A 14,134-nucleotide genomic window follows, 5' to 3' on the forward strand; every position below is an offset into this window, starting at 1 on the left:
GCGGAACCCACGACCTTGACAAGAGCTCTGGACGTACCTTCCTTCGGATACCCGACACCAAAATCACCTAGCAGCCTATCACATAATCAAGAACACTTCATACCTAGATTTCTAATGCTCAGGCATTTCCATGTATGATGACGTAGCATCAATCTTCCCAGTGGAAGCTTTTCATATGCTAGATTACACCAAGAAGAATGTGGCGGTACAGGTAGTGCAGTCAATTGGTTCTTGATCCGATCGCGGGAGGTTGCTCTTTTCAAATAAAAGATTTGCAAAACCTGGAGAGTAAATATTAATCAGCTAATACATTGTATGGTCAGCATTTTGGATAATAGGTTGCCCGCCTCAAGGCGGCTACCTGTCTCTATCATTGCTATATTGCCCGCTGGACTTGACTGACCACTCGTAAAAAATTTGCTATCTGTTGCGTTTCTCATTCGCCATGACGATGTCTTCTCTCCTCTTCCTCCCTTCCCTATCACTTCCAGGTAACCACTTATATTCACTTGAATTTTTCAAAATCTCAAGCCCTTCAATGGTTTCATCCGGACAATCGGGATTTTCGTGTTTCCGCAAAATGTACAACAGTTCAGTAGCACGCATGAACTTGATGTGTTCCAGAATTGACAATTCTTCCTCAACGTTTTGGCCCAAGGAAACCGGTACACTTTCGCTTGTGTCCGCACCATGTTCTAGACAGAGCTTCACCGCAGGACCCGAATTAGCGCTGATGGCATATCGGATAGCGGTCCACCCTGCATTGTCTTTGATATTAGGATCTGCTCCTTTGCTCAAAAGCGCGGCCATTCGAGGCAAATTCCCACTTCTAGACGCTAGGTGTAATGGTGTCACACCATCGTTATTCTTCGCATTTACTGCAGCTCCATATTGCAATAACAATCGCACTGCCTCATGGCTGCCCCGTTCATCCGGTTTAGGTTGACGGTTAAAGAATTTGAGACCATCAATCTCTGTATAATAACCTTTCAGGAAAACCTTCGACATCTTCGCCAAATCCCTCAAGTCAAACTGGGTTACTCGATGCCGAAGTGTCGGGTGATAAAATGGCATAGGATCGAGACGATGTTCGTGTCCCAATGGGCCCTTCAGATCTTTGGTGTAAGAAGCAGCATGTAATGGCGTGTTTCCAAAATTGTCAAGAATATTGCCATGCATCTCAATACCAACAAGCGACTCTATTGCATGGAGATTTGACACTTCCGCTGCTAGGTGGAGCAGTGACTTTCCGGATATTGTTTTTGTTAGGAGAGACGCTCCTTTCCCGATGAGATATCTCAGAACTGCACGAATGTTCCAATTGTCATGAACCTCCCCCCATACAACAGCATGCAATGGTGTTTCGCCCTGAGCATCCAATGTCATGAAGTTTCCACCCATCTCAAACGCACTCTGGACAACATCGATATTTCCCGAGCTGCAAGCGATATGAAATGGAGTTGTGCCTTCCACAAGAGAGTTTATTCCACCGTATTGGTTCACGAAAGTTTCAAATTGATCAATGTACCCCAGCTTCGCAGCAATATAGAGAAATGTTTGAGCCCACCCTTCATATTCGATAGAGTTATTTCCCAGTTGCGTCATTTGAAAAGCGGTGGACTCCGAAGCCCAACTCATAGTTTTTGCAAGCTCAAGGGACCCGAAAGATGCACCATTTCTGATAAAGGTATCAAGAAGGTCTCGTCCAGACCCAGTATGAAGCGTTAGGCGTAGTTGTTCCCCAAGCATTTTGGACCAGTCAACAGAGGAAGTCTGCTCTACTAATATGCTGAGCATTTCTGAATCGCCTTTTTCAACAGCACAGCGGATGAGAGTAGAGCCTTTACTCTGAATTTGATCTGATACCGTGGCGTCTTGTACCGATTTAGCCACTGACGAATAGTCATCTCGAGATACGGCTTTATGTAAAGCAATGAATGGATCCGCAGAGCCATATCGGAGTTTGTGCACCAAGGAATAGCGCCAATTCTTTTGCTTTGTGCTTTTTATGGTCGAGCCATTCGTATTTGGGCTATCATGAACCTGGCCCACACTAGGAACGAATGTTGCTGGGGGTATGCAGTGTGGAGAGCCTTCGTTGACTTGCTGCAAGTCTGCGCTATACGTGTAAAGAGAGACATTGTCCGCGCGAAGAGGCAAGTCTTGCACTTCATCTGGAAGGATCAATCTTCCTGATAAGGATGCATTTTCAAGCCAGTGAGCAATGAAGTGATGCTGCTCGCCGAGGATTTGAGGCGAGATTCCGGAGTTGACCAGCTCTCTTTCCAAATCGTGCCATTCGGCACCATCTTTCTTGAAGCTTGAGATCGTGGACCTAGAAAGTCGGCTTGACAAAGAGCGATCATCCCCTTCTCCCTCATTGATGAACTCTATAAGTCCGTCCAATCTCTCAACCAAGTCGTTCATGGACCGACTTTGCTCAGAGTCAGTAAACCATTCATTGTTGAAAATTCCTTCCTAGCCAGTCACATACCTTGCCAAGTGCTGATTCAACCCATTGATTTTTGAGGTGGTGCATCTAATTTGTGACTTGCAACTCTCAAGCCCGGAAGACTCCGGCATTTGTTGCATGAAATGTTTCCTTCCTATCTGAGAAACCCTTCCATGGGCTTCAATCATTGTCACCAGCCCTTCTAAAGTCTGACAGCAATCAAAAAGTTGATCTTCAATTTCTTGTCGACGATCTGTCGAGTAAGTGTCGCTCTTTACTTTTTCATTGAATATACGAAGTTCGACATGCAACTGAAGAACATCTTGCGCGACTTGAAGAAAGGCTGGCAAAGAGGTGCGCTGACATGAGCGATAGACTGTCCAGGCCAGATCGGGAAGCTGAGCAAGATCTGCGGGCAATGGATATATTAGTCCGTGAGCTCTTGGCTTCGAAAAGTTGATTGTCATACACATCTTTACGGACGGTCTGGGCCTGTCTTGTATATAGCGTATCGGTTTCAGAAGAATACTTGATATGTCGATACCACCATTGGCGATATTCTGGCCGTCTGAAATGGAAAGATGATCAGAAAAGCCCAAGGAGGTTAGAAAACTAGGTATGGTTCTGAGGGTAACAGAAATTCTCATATGGGAGGGTGGTTGAATGTATATCAGAGCCCACCAACCCTCGTTGTCCAGCGGATCCATGCTTACCGTGACCTTGCTTAAGCTTCAGTGAACCTACAAGCGCATCTGCACACAGCATTTGCAAATTTCGCTGCACTTTTCTATAATTATCCACATCAGATTGGACATCCAGGTTGAAACGACACATATTGCTATGGTCGGCATCTATGCGCAATTGTGTTTCCCGGTTTCCTGGAAGGTTCAAAACAGCTGAATTGAATGGAACAATCTAGAATACGAAAATTAGCCTCTGTCAGAGAAGATTGGGATGCTGGGCAGATACATCGCCTATCCCCTCGTAGCAGGATAGTATGTTATACGTTTCGAGCTGATGGCGAAAGGTCTCACTCAAAATGTCTGAAAAGAGGGTTCCTTGTTCTAGAACTTCTATCAAGGTTGAAGGAGCCCCGAATGGCAGAGATCGAGCAATCTTAGCACATGCCATGCCGAGGCCGACTTGGAGATTCTTTGACGGCCCACTATGAGGGGTTCCAAAGAACACAAGCGAGTTACTTATCAGCTATGTTTAGCTGATAATGTATGGTGGAAGGGGGGCACAGAATTGAACTTACGTTGCCTCTTTGATGCCCCTGTACTTTGGATTTGCCCACGCGTTCACCAGTGCCTACCATCTTGGTTAGAATACATCGTATATGGGAATTTCACTGATCTTACCTGCTTGATGAGAATTCCCCCAGACTGTGTCCGACAAGAATTAAGGGGATGTTTTCACCCTAAATTTGCGTTCAGTGAATTCATCTAGGAAAATGTGTCAACGTGCAACTCACAAGTTCCCATCTTGCTCCATGAATCTCATCTAAGAATTGATTTGCCTCGCGTACGAAGCTATCTTGTCCTGATCCAAATACGGGACTTGAGTTGTATTCATAGATGAAAATCCTCGCGTTAGGTTGAGCTTTCGGAAAATCGTGTTTCAACCAGAGGTTACCGCTGTCATCTTCCGGTTTCCGCCAAGTGTTGAAAGCGTGATTAGCAGATCCCAAGGGATTCAGACCATGGACAGCGATGATGCTAAATTCTGGTCAAAACAAGCAACTTCAAAAAATAGATTGGTAATTGTACTCAAGTTCTGGCTTCAGTGTACCATTTCGTCCTGTGCCTGGTGCCAACTCGCGGAGGGACTACATTTGTCAGCTGAATGAGAACCAAAAGAAGCCTGCTCAATGCAGTCTAATATTCATACCATGTTGAAATAGAGACTTGATCCAGGATCGCGGTGAAAATACTGCCTTGCAAAGTTCCAACAAAGGACGGACAAAACACAGAATAGCTTTCGCGAAAAATCCCGTTATCATGTGCGCGCACACTTCCCCTCATTGAATGCTTTCCGCCCCATCTCTTAGTATCTTTTTCGATTATACATCTATCCGATTGGTGCGTGACAAAAATACATTTTGGGAACCCCGTAGGTTTGGCCGATTTTCTCTATTCTAATGGCGAGCCTTCTCCCATCCCATTTCATAAACAGACACGGCACTCACGCAGCAACTGCGAAATGAACTATGCAGCTGGATAGGCTTCTATAATTCCCCACTTTGGTTGGTACGGGTCGGGCCCGGTTCCTGAGGGCCGACTTGCTGGGCCCGCGACAATCCGACGCAGATTGGTTAGTTCCAAGAAGGTGGGTCTGCTTGCAACCCTGCCTTATTGGTAGAAACCAAATTTTGGCTTGGATGCTTCGAAATCAGAAATGTTATCATCAAATGAAAAGTGATTAAACGCTGGTCTCTACGCCCTATGATTGGTCCTTGACACAATTTGTACCCTGCTGAGAGTATGCAGGCTTCTTCACCAACAAAATCGATAGTAAGTATTACATTGTATATCTATATACGCCAAACTACTTCCTTGAGATCAATTATAAGATGGTAGAAGACTTCCTCTATCCCAAGAAAGAATAATTTCCGTGCATCTGAATGATTTGAAGAATGGGATGGTCACCGGAGGCAATTATCGCACTCATTACTTTACTGATTACCGGCCCGCCACCACTTGTGCTACTCTGGATTCATTTTCAAGAACGCACGGAGTCTGCTCCATCTGGTAAGTTATATTTTTGGCCAGAAAAAGAGAAAGAGAAGAAAGAGAAGTTGCCTATATCTAATTCGACTGATTAGATCGAGAACAGTCTGTCACTCTTCTGTGGATGTCAGAAAGTGAATATTCTGGATACAATGAGCGCAATCTCGAAGATGGTCTTGTCGACTATCGCATTCCAGCTAGTAAGTGCTCATGGCCCAAAATTGAAGTTAATAGTTGGGCAACTGACAGAAACAAATGAATTCTGTAGAGAGGTTCGTCTGTCGAAGAGCCATTGCGGGAGTCCATGTGTCGTATAGGTCGGTTGGTAATCAATAACCTATCTCCACCACATGGAGGGAAATGATGGAACAAGCTTAAGGAGATGACAGTTTGCAGTAGTGAAAATATAGGATTATGTCCGAAGAAGACTTCACTCATACATGTCTCATGTCAATAGAGACGCACAATGAGATAGATTGGTTTGCAAAAGACGGCACGAGTGTAGTGTAGGCGGAATTTGATCTATCAATAGGCCTAAATCCGAGTACAATCCCTATGATCAGTTTATAATGCCATAATGATTTAGATTTATAATTGTCGTGGAATATGCTACAGAATCAAATCAGCGCCCCTAGCAATATATTATGCTTTTGATGAGGCACATTATATCTCCATTAGTTTGCAAGGGCGCTTAAATGTTTATTATGGAGATATCGATATTGTTATTTCAAAATAGACAATCATTGCGAAAGATGACCCGAAAAAAGGAAAAGGAAAAAAAAAATGCAATCAGATTTTATATGCAAAAGCTCATCAGGTATTAGGAGTCTTTGTAGCTCCTAAGGAAATTTTCTATCCCTATGTGACCTTCCCGTTCTGCGACAGATGCAGCATGGCTACAGACAAGTGCCAAATCTGGCCGGTCCCCATATGCATTCAACAGCAGCTGCAGTATATCTAGACGACCATGTTCAGCAGCTCCATCTATTGCTGTTCTGCCGGAGACAGCTGATGGCGCGGCAGCAACATCAGCACCGTCTTCCAACAGCCTTAGGACAAGGCTATAATACCGATAGAGTGTAGCTGCCTGAAACGCTGTAGCACCCCACTTTTTGCATGGAGGAGCATTGATATCGGCACCATGCTCAAGAAGTTGTGCGATTTCCACTTGCTTATATAATATTGCGACCTGCAACGGTGTCCCTGTCTCCTCTGTCGCCGGTATCTTCACTTCAGCCCCGTGTTCAAGCAGAAATTTGATGACATCAATGTCACTTGCTTCAATAGACTTTTGAAGTAATGTCTTCCGGGTGTCAGAGCAAGTCGCATTGGTATCAGCACCAGCCTGAACCAGCATTTTCACAAGTTCATAATTAGGCGGCCAGTCAGACTCCACGGTTACAAAGGTTAATGACCTTTTAATCGAATTCTGGTAGTGGTCCCCAGGAAGCTGTGACATCAAGTTGATAATAGTTTCAACAACATCGGCCGCATCGCCTAAAGCTGCAACCTCAAGTGCTGACTCCGTACCACAACCACGCGTAATATCGGCATTATTTTGCAGAAAGAGCTCGGTTGCTTTATTTGAGAGGCCTTCAGAGAGGGCCAGAATAAAAGCACTTGGTGCACATTCATTCATAAGTGGCAGCAGAAGAATTTGGATCAGCACCGTTTCGAAGCAATAATTCGATTACATCCTCATCCGATGATGGCAGTTAGGAGCTATCCAGATGGTATTGACACATGCACCATGTTCAATGAGTATCCTAACGACATCTTCATGGCCTCGAGCGGCAGCAGCTTGTAGTGCAGTCCCGTATTCCCGAATGGCCCAGTCCGGTTGTGCTTGACCATCTAAAAGAAGTCGAACAGCTTCCACCCCTCCATCAGAAGAAGCACTTATAAGCGGGAAGCCTCTTTCTTCGTCAGTGACAAAGGATTCTGCGTCTGCGCCGACTTCGAGGAGCAAAGAGAGAATCTTTGTATTGCTGGAAGACCAAATAGAGCCGTGACTCTGGTCGGTTGGAATCAAGGAAATTCTCGACACTTCAGGAGTTGCCCCTGAGGTACAAAGGAGCTCGACCATCCTCAAGTCTCGGCTTTCAACCGCAAGGGGGACCACAGTCTGTTGATTTCTCAAAAATGGACTTGAAACAAAACCTTTGACATCTATACCTCGACAGATGAGTTTGCGTACAAGATCTATCTGGCCAGCTTGCACGGCAGCGGGAAAGATCCTAGTTGCAAAAACGTCTACCGTCATGGAAGAGAGTTCGAGAATATTTGTGATCATCCAGGTGCAGTTGCTTGTCACTACCCAAGCAAAATTTTGTTGGTGTCGTGTAAAGTTACCAAATTGTTGGAGATGAGGTATATTAACAAGCTGAAAAGGCGATACAAGGATATACACTGTGTAGACTTTCCAAGGGTACCCGACAATGTAGTGAGCTCGACGTCGCTGTTGTCCACTGTATATCGTCTGAGAAATGCGGAAAGATCACTGACAGCGCTGACAGCGCTCACTTGGGGGATGTCCCGCATAAATGATAATTCAGAAAGGAAGGATACCGCGAATTCATGGATAATGTTCATGTCGCTTGACGAGTTTGTTATCAACTCGGTCTGGTTTGCCTCTAGGGAAGTCCGAGAAACTGCGATATCCAGTAACAAGCTTCGAGTGATGTCATTCTCAAAGGCCCAATCGTGCAAAGTTGGATTGAAAAGGTCCATCTGGTCAAAGAGCACATCATGAGCGGAATTCGTTGCTGCGTTGGGAATTTCAGCACTGCAAAAGTCGGTCGGCGAGGAGCTTAACAGCCTGAAATGTCCTTCGCCAATTGGGATGACTGGTAATTCAGAACTGTCACCCTGAGTTACCGACATATCTTGCGGCAATATCCCACGAGATTGAACCACATGCTTAAACAGGTTCCAGGGAATATTTTCAATCCGAAGGCTGCTTATAGAAACTAAAAGTGGCGGTGATTATTGAGGACTGCGGATCACCACGCCGTCTGGTGTAGGAGGATCACAACCTATTACAAAAAGTTTTCCCATATCAGACTCTCAGCGTACGAGTAATGACTAGGGTATCATGTGCAACAGAGACTCACTTGTTGATCTGAAGAGGGTGCTTGTAAAAGTGACATGTCATGCGATCTCCCTCCTGACCTTTTTAGGTGAACAAAGCTTCCCATTGAGAAGCAATTCGTTTTCTTTTCCTTGCAACGTTCTTTTCCGGCACTGGCTGTCAATAAACCCCCATTGACTATTTGTGCCATTTTTCTTGACTCACCATACTCTTGCTTGCTGCATTATATGAGTCTTCCTGGGGTGAACAGTTGACAAACAATCAGGTATACCTCGTCAGAAATTTGTGCTTCTCATGCATAAGTTGAATGACACGATCCAAGGTATTATTTCTGTATAGAGTTGTAATTTCCTCCTGATGTTTCCTCCACTCTTCATCCGAAATCCTGGTCGTTCTTAGGGTCATCAGGGAGGCTGGTGCAATAAAGGTTTCGAAAGAAAAGGCGAGGGAACCCAATTTTAGCTTAGCTACAAGATTAGTAGAATGCGGGGCTCTAAAGACCAAAAACCGAACCAGAGAGTGGATATCTACGGTTTAAATTTATTGTTGCGACTACTCTGAGCCTGGTTCCGGGTGAGCTTGCATTGAAGCTGAATCAATTGATTTGAGCCTTGTTGCCAAGGAGCGGCTTGTCAAATTATAATTGGCTAAAACCAAAATTTGTGGCATCCAGAAGTTTCAGATTGGACACAAGGCTAAATGCGACAATTCAGGGAACTGGCAAGGGTCGGGGCATAGCCAGGACACTGCCACAATTGGTGTGCGACCATCTGTAAAGCCCAAAAAGTGGAGAAAAGTACTACATGATACGTATAGAAATAGGGACATCCATTTGGGTGAAAGCGGGTGAGAATCACCCCAGGTCGTGGGTTACCGCCACACTAGCGCAGATACAGCGTTATTGGTTTACCTCGATATGTCTGAAACCGCGATCTCTTGGCACCTGCACTTGCCATCGAATCCCAACTCAGCATTGGCTCAATCAACAGCGAGGCTGACTTCAATGTCGCCTTGGGCCAAAGCAGTGCGTTTATTGTTCAGGAACCACAAACTTCGCGTGGAGATGAGCGTTGAATGTAGGCTCATTGCTTCCACCCAGTGGAGAATAAATGGTCGGCTTATGAAGTCAAACTATTTTTTTCGCCTAAGGGAAATTCTGAGGTCTAAGCGAGGAATATTGTGCCAATTGCATAAATTCAACCTCGCCGAGTATACGCAGATTTCCTAAGTCATGGTATCAGAAGCTGAGGTCGCACTCTATAAACCTTTACTCAGGACCCATATATTGTTCTGGTGGCACAATATGTGGGTCGGTGGCACCAGCTTTGCATAATCCAGGCCAATCTTTCATGACCTGCAGCAGGTGACACGACAATACTGCGTTGTTTTGTGCGGGTTCCGCGTCTCGCTGTTCCATGATCTTGAGGCCTGCATATATCCTTCAGCAATGTTTGACTCATTAGCAATAGGCCTTTTTTGGCTAAATGAGAGTGCGTCCATCTTTCAACTACCCCGAAGGGCGTCTAATTACGCGTTTCAGAACCAAGAAGAAAGTCGCAGAGCGATAGTTAAAAGCTCGCACCGGCTAAGTTAAATCGCTGGGTAAGCTCAGAACTGAGTGAAAGGAGTTAAGTCTGAGGGTAATTTCCTTCTCAGACAGATGAAGGAGCCTGGACAGAGAGAGAATAGAGAGAGGGCTCTCTATTGACAATCACACCAACAGTTTCATTGCATAAGCTGGCATCTCTTGATCTCCTTCTGTCCTTAAAGGAGTCGGTCCAATACAGGACGATATGTCGCGTTGAATTCAGACCCACCATTCTCATGTGCGAGGATTTTCGGCACCCGGGTCCCAGCGATAGTCTTCTATAAGATGGTAGGCTGTATCTGCGAAGATAGACAAGGGAACGGATAGCTTCACAAGACTCTTGAAATTCGCATCTCCGGGCCAATCGTCAAGCAAAGCATAACCATGAGATAAGTGTACACGAAAAGAGATGATGATATCGAAATATAGTGTGCAATTATCGAAAAGAAAAATGAGACGGGGAGAAAGAAGAAGAAGAAGAGGAAGAAGAAGATCTTCTTCTTCTTCTCACCAGATCGTCCCCCAGCTCACTATCTGCTATCTAACCCAGAGACTGCTGACCATCAGAGCACATCTGATCAAGTGCACTCCACGACATAATCTACCTAAGTGGCTGATAGACGGTGCTTCAGAATGAGAGATATATCATGGTATATTACTGGTGCAGATACTCCGTGAAGAATCCAATCCTTATACTCGCGGCTTCTGATCTTGGAAATTTCCCGAAGAACTGGCCAGTCCGTTCTACTCATCAGAAAGACTCGCAAAGAGACTGCTTGCGTGTTTTGTAGCTGCAGTAATAAATCGAAAAGGAGACGCACTTGACGGCAACTCCCTTACGGCCCTCACGGTATTAAGCATGCAGTAACAGGAAGTAAGAAAATGAACCACTTGATAGTATTGCTATGAAGGAGAATAGATACACATGAGCTCATCTTGGCTTCGCCCGGGGGCTACTAGTCACCGACCCTGCGTAGAAGGGTGAGCTCTTCGTCGGTGTTTTATAACTACGAGCTATCTAATCTATGTACGAGCCCAATCCTTCAGTCTCAGCAGCCTGAGCATCCGAGGCCTCGACCTAAGAGACGTCAGTAACTGGGGAAGGGGAATGACTCACCTGAATAATAATAAAAAATTCCCCTTCGCCGAATATAGTCGCAGTACCTAAAAATATTATTTGCTAACCATAGGGAGAATGGGAACTTACCAAAACTCCAGAACAAAGCTCCTCGCCAAAAATACTCTTCTCGGACCTATATACAATTAGCATAGCAAGTAGGGAGGGCTCACTCACCGATTCTCAAACTATTGCTCCCATCTCAATAATAAACTGCAGATCAGGCACTCTGACCCGAAGGCGATCCAGGGGGGAAGTCTAGCAACCTCCCTACCCGGTTTTCCTTATTAATCTTCTAAAGGAGATCAGCAAGCGCAGCATCTCTCAACGCTGCGCGGGCGGCCTACTACCATCGACCGAGAGCCTAGACAGCACGCTAGATCGCAATCACCTAGGTTATATGCACCGTCGCCGCAAGGAGTTTTTGATTAGTTAACACAAATACTATCTTCAAAGAATTAGGGGTAAACTTACTATTTTAATAAGTAGGGTATACTAAGCGAAGGGGAACTAAAGGAAAACTCCGAGGAGATCTATATATAAATATATAAGGAAAGAGCATATATAGATCAGTTAATATTAGATCCTTTATTAATAAATATAACTCTTATATACTTAAGGCGGATACCTCGATAGAAAATAGGTACCGGGGTATTATAAAGCAGGGAATACTTAAGATCTAGAACTCGGATAAATAGCTATAGACCGTTGAATCAATTAAAAACTTTATACTTAGATTCTTTTTTTACAGTGAGAGAAAGAACGAGTATGTTCCATTAAATCCCAATGAGCACCGACCCGGGAAGTATTCCTTTAGCTGCGCAATTGAAGCAATGATGCACAACCCTTCCATCGAAATGAAATGACTGGCCAGCTAAGAATAGCGTCCAGGACGGATTCTCACTGACTGAGATAAAAGAATGAAGATTGCCCCACTGGCCAACCGGTTTGTGGTGCCTTTTAGCCACCCATTTGGAAGGGGTGATGTTTACCACCTTGATCATACTTTGATGGCCAGAACAATTTTCTTGACCTTGGCTCAAAACTAAGGTGATCATTGCATCTTTAATTCCAGCGGTCCCTATGGAGCGACCCCCGATACGCCCATTAAAGAGAACTTCGGGCTCATCTGCAAATGGAGAGCGCTCAATACTCAAGTATAACGGAGTATCTGTAAATCTCATCTCTGGAAAATCGATGTGTGGTGTTGACAATGACAAATCATGAACCGACGTGCCGGATTTATCGATTTTTGATCCCCGGATATTGTCAATATAGAGGCTCTCACTGCTGCTGATAATCGCACCACTGGGCCGAACTGCTATATTTGCGCAAAATCCTTGGTAGCATCCCAATACTGGTGCATTTGATGCAGGATCCATATCCGCAATAACAGCAGGTTGTACTGTATATATTCCATGTCTCCAGCCGACAAGATTATCCTCAAAATTGAGAGTTTGACTTGGCAGAGTTTCGCAACCAGCATGAACAGCGGCTAAAAGGAAGACAGCTCGACTGAGATCTAGTCTCCCTGAAAAGATATCATCAACCATAGGACAGAGAGCGCGCTGCCAGTGATCGCCATCTTCAAGGTTAAGGTCAATGCAATGTCGGAGATTCATGAAGCTTTCGCCAGCCAAGACTGAAGCGGCAGCAATAACAATAGATACTGTAATAACACTAAAAGTTGCCAAGTCTCTTTGTTGCTGCTTGTTGTCATAACCACATTTTCGTTGGAGAATGTATTCCAAGCTGTCAAGGTTTGATAATTGCTCATAGCAAGGGCCAAGGCGTGGCGCAGATTTCGGGAAAAAAAGTGAGGCCAATCTCTTGGAAATAGGCGTCGATTTGGTCTCCCCACAGGTCCATTCGGGTTCCACAAATAAATTTTTGATTGCCGCATCGCTTTTATTCTCCCTGAATCTTTGGCCCTCAGATGGTGTTGCGGCTTTCCAATGTAGGCGCAGCTCAGATTTAACATGAGAATGTGTGTATTCAAAGAGAGTCTGAAACACTTCTGGGGGGATGTTGGCTTTGTTTCCCATTGCGTTTGAGAACATTCCACCTGCTGTGCTGAAATGATAATGATGAATATAAGTTGGCATGACACAGCTGTCCTGGTCCTCGAGAAAAATATCCGTATCCCAAGTACTTCCTGTGACTAAGATGACAGAGTTGGATCCAGAAGCACGCGGTCGATCCCCAGTACCATCCCAGGCTTCAATTTCACCAATGCAATATCCAACCGCTCTCATACAAGCAGCTAGCTGCATAACCAGATTGCATCTTGTAAAGTATGTTTCTTTTCTGGGAACAGTAACCCATCGCAAGAAACTGTTTACATACAACATATCGGTGATGGCGACACCGTCTATGCTTGTCTCATCTTCATTCCAGCGCCGAAGCGCGTTCCAGCACCGTTGATTCAGCTGATCAACCGCATTTGAGAAGATTGTAGTTAGGCCTCGTGTGGCTCCTTCATTCAGAATCTTTGCATGGTTGTCAATCAATTGCAAATATAAACTCTCGTGTGCTTCTGGCAACGTCAAGAGAGTAGGTGCCAAGAATTTCATGAATAGCTCGACAGCAATTTTCCCCCCAAAGATATGCGCAATTGCGCAGATAGATAGACCTATTAGCTGTGTCGGAAAGTCTTCGCCAAAAGGTGGGTGGGAGTCATCCGAGCACACTTTGCTACCGTCACTTGTAAACAGGCGGAATACAGCTGGTCCGACCTGGATAGGCACTGCAAGCTTTTTGGCCGCTTCATCCGCGAAAACTCCATGTATGTTGTTCAGCATACTGCTCACAACACGGAGACCGCCAACCCATCCCCAAGCAGACTGTGCCAACGATAAGGTGGACATGATGTCTGGCAATCCTACCTGCACCTGCTGAAGAGAACCTGCATGAGCTCGAAACACGAGGGTCATTGCGATTTGAATATGAATGAGAAGAGGGGATAGTAATATAACAACAGGAAGAGAAAAAGAGTTGGCTCCGTAGCTATGATCATGAAAGGGGCGTGTTGGGCCTGTTGGCAGCTCATTCAACCCCGCAGCGAAACAACTTTGGAGCTTAGTCGCTTTTAGTCAGCCAAAGGTGCGTGATTTCATCGACCGCTATACAGTCCAGTGTTCTTTACGTATAAGGAGCT

General features: G+C 45.1%; 4 protein-coding genes across 4 annotated transcripts; all 4 read right to left on the minus strand.

Moving 5' to 3' along the window:
• Positions 1–420: 420 nt before the first annotated feature.
• Positions 421–2,427, minus strand: N7506_000295 (ankyrin repeat domain-containing protein; the record flags this gene model as incomplete). Its single annotated transcript, XM_056949591.1, has 1 exon — positions 421–2,427. One exon carries the CDS (start codon positions 2,425–2,427, stop codon positions 421–423), a length of 2,007 nt encoding a protein of 668 aa, XP_056815506.1.
• A 1,326-nt stretch (positions 2,428–3,753) lies between these two features.
• N7506_000296 (uncharacterized protein) lies at positions 3,754–4,345 on the minus strand (the record flags this gene model as incomplete). Its single annotated transcript, XM_056949592.1, has 5 exons — positions 3,754–3,763; positions 3,814–3,872; positions 3,927–4,170; positions 4,222–4,280; positions 4,343–4,345. 5 exons carry the CDS (start codon positions 4,343–4,345, stop codon positions 3,754–3,756), a joined length of 375 nt encoding a protein of 124 aa, XP_056815507.1.
• A 1,656-nt stretch (positions 4,346–6,001) lies between these two features.
• Positions 6,002–6,820, minus strand: N7506_000297 (ankyrin repeat domain-containing protein; the record flags this gene model as incomplete). Its single annotated transcript, XM_056949593.1, has 1 exon — positions 6,002–6,820. The coding sequence occupies one exon, from the start codon at positions 6,818–6,820 to the stop codon at positions 6,002–6,004; it is 819 nt and encodes a 272-aa protein (XP_056815508.1).
• A 5,478-nt stretch (positions 6,821–12,298) lies between these two features.
• Positions 12,299–13,844, minus strand: N7506_000298 (uncharacterized protein; the record flags this gene model as incomplete). The annotated part of the gene is made up of 3 exons (XM_056949594.1): positions 12,299–12,334; positions 12,384–13,263; positions 13,324–13,844. The coding sequence occupies 3 exons, from the start codon at positions 13,842–13,844 to the stop codon at positions 12,299–12,301; spliced, it is 1,437 nt and encodes a 478-aa protein (XP_056815509.1).
• Between the last annotated feature and the right edge of the window lie 290 nt (positions 13,845–14,134).

This window comes from Penicillium brevicompactum (assembly GCF_028827555.1).
Source record: "Penicillium brevicompactum strain IBT 35665 chromosome Unknown utg000001l_segment0_segment0, whole genome shotgun sequence".
In the NCBI taxonomy this organism is placed as follows: Eukaryota; Fungi; Ascomycota; class Eurotiomycetes; order Eurotiales; family Aspergillaceae; genus Penicillium; species Penicillium brevicompactum.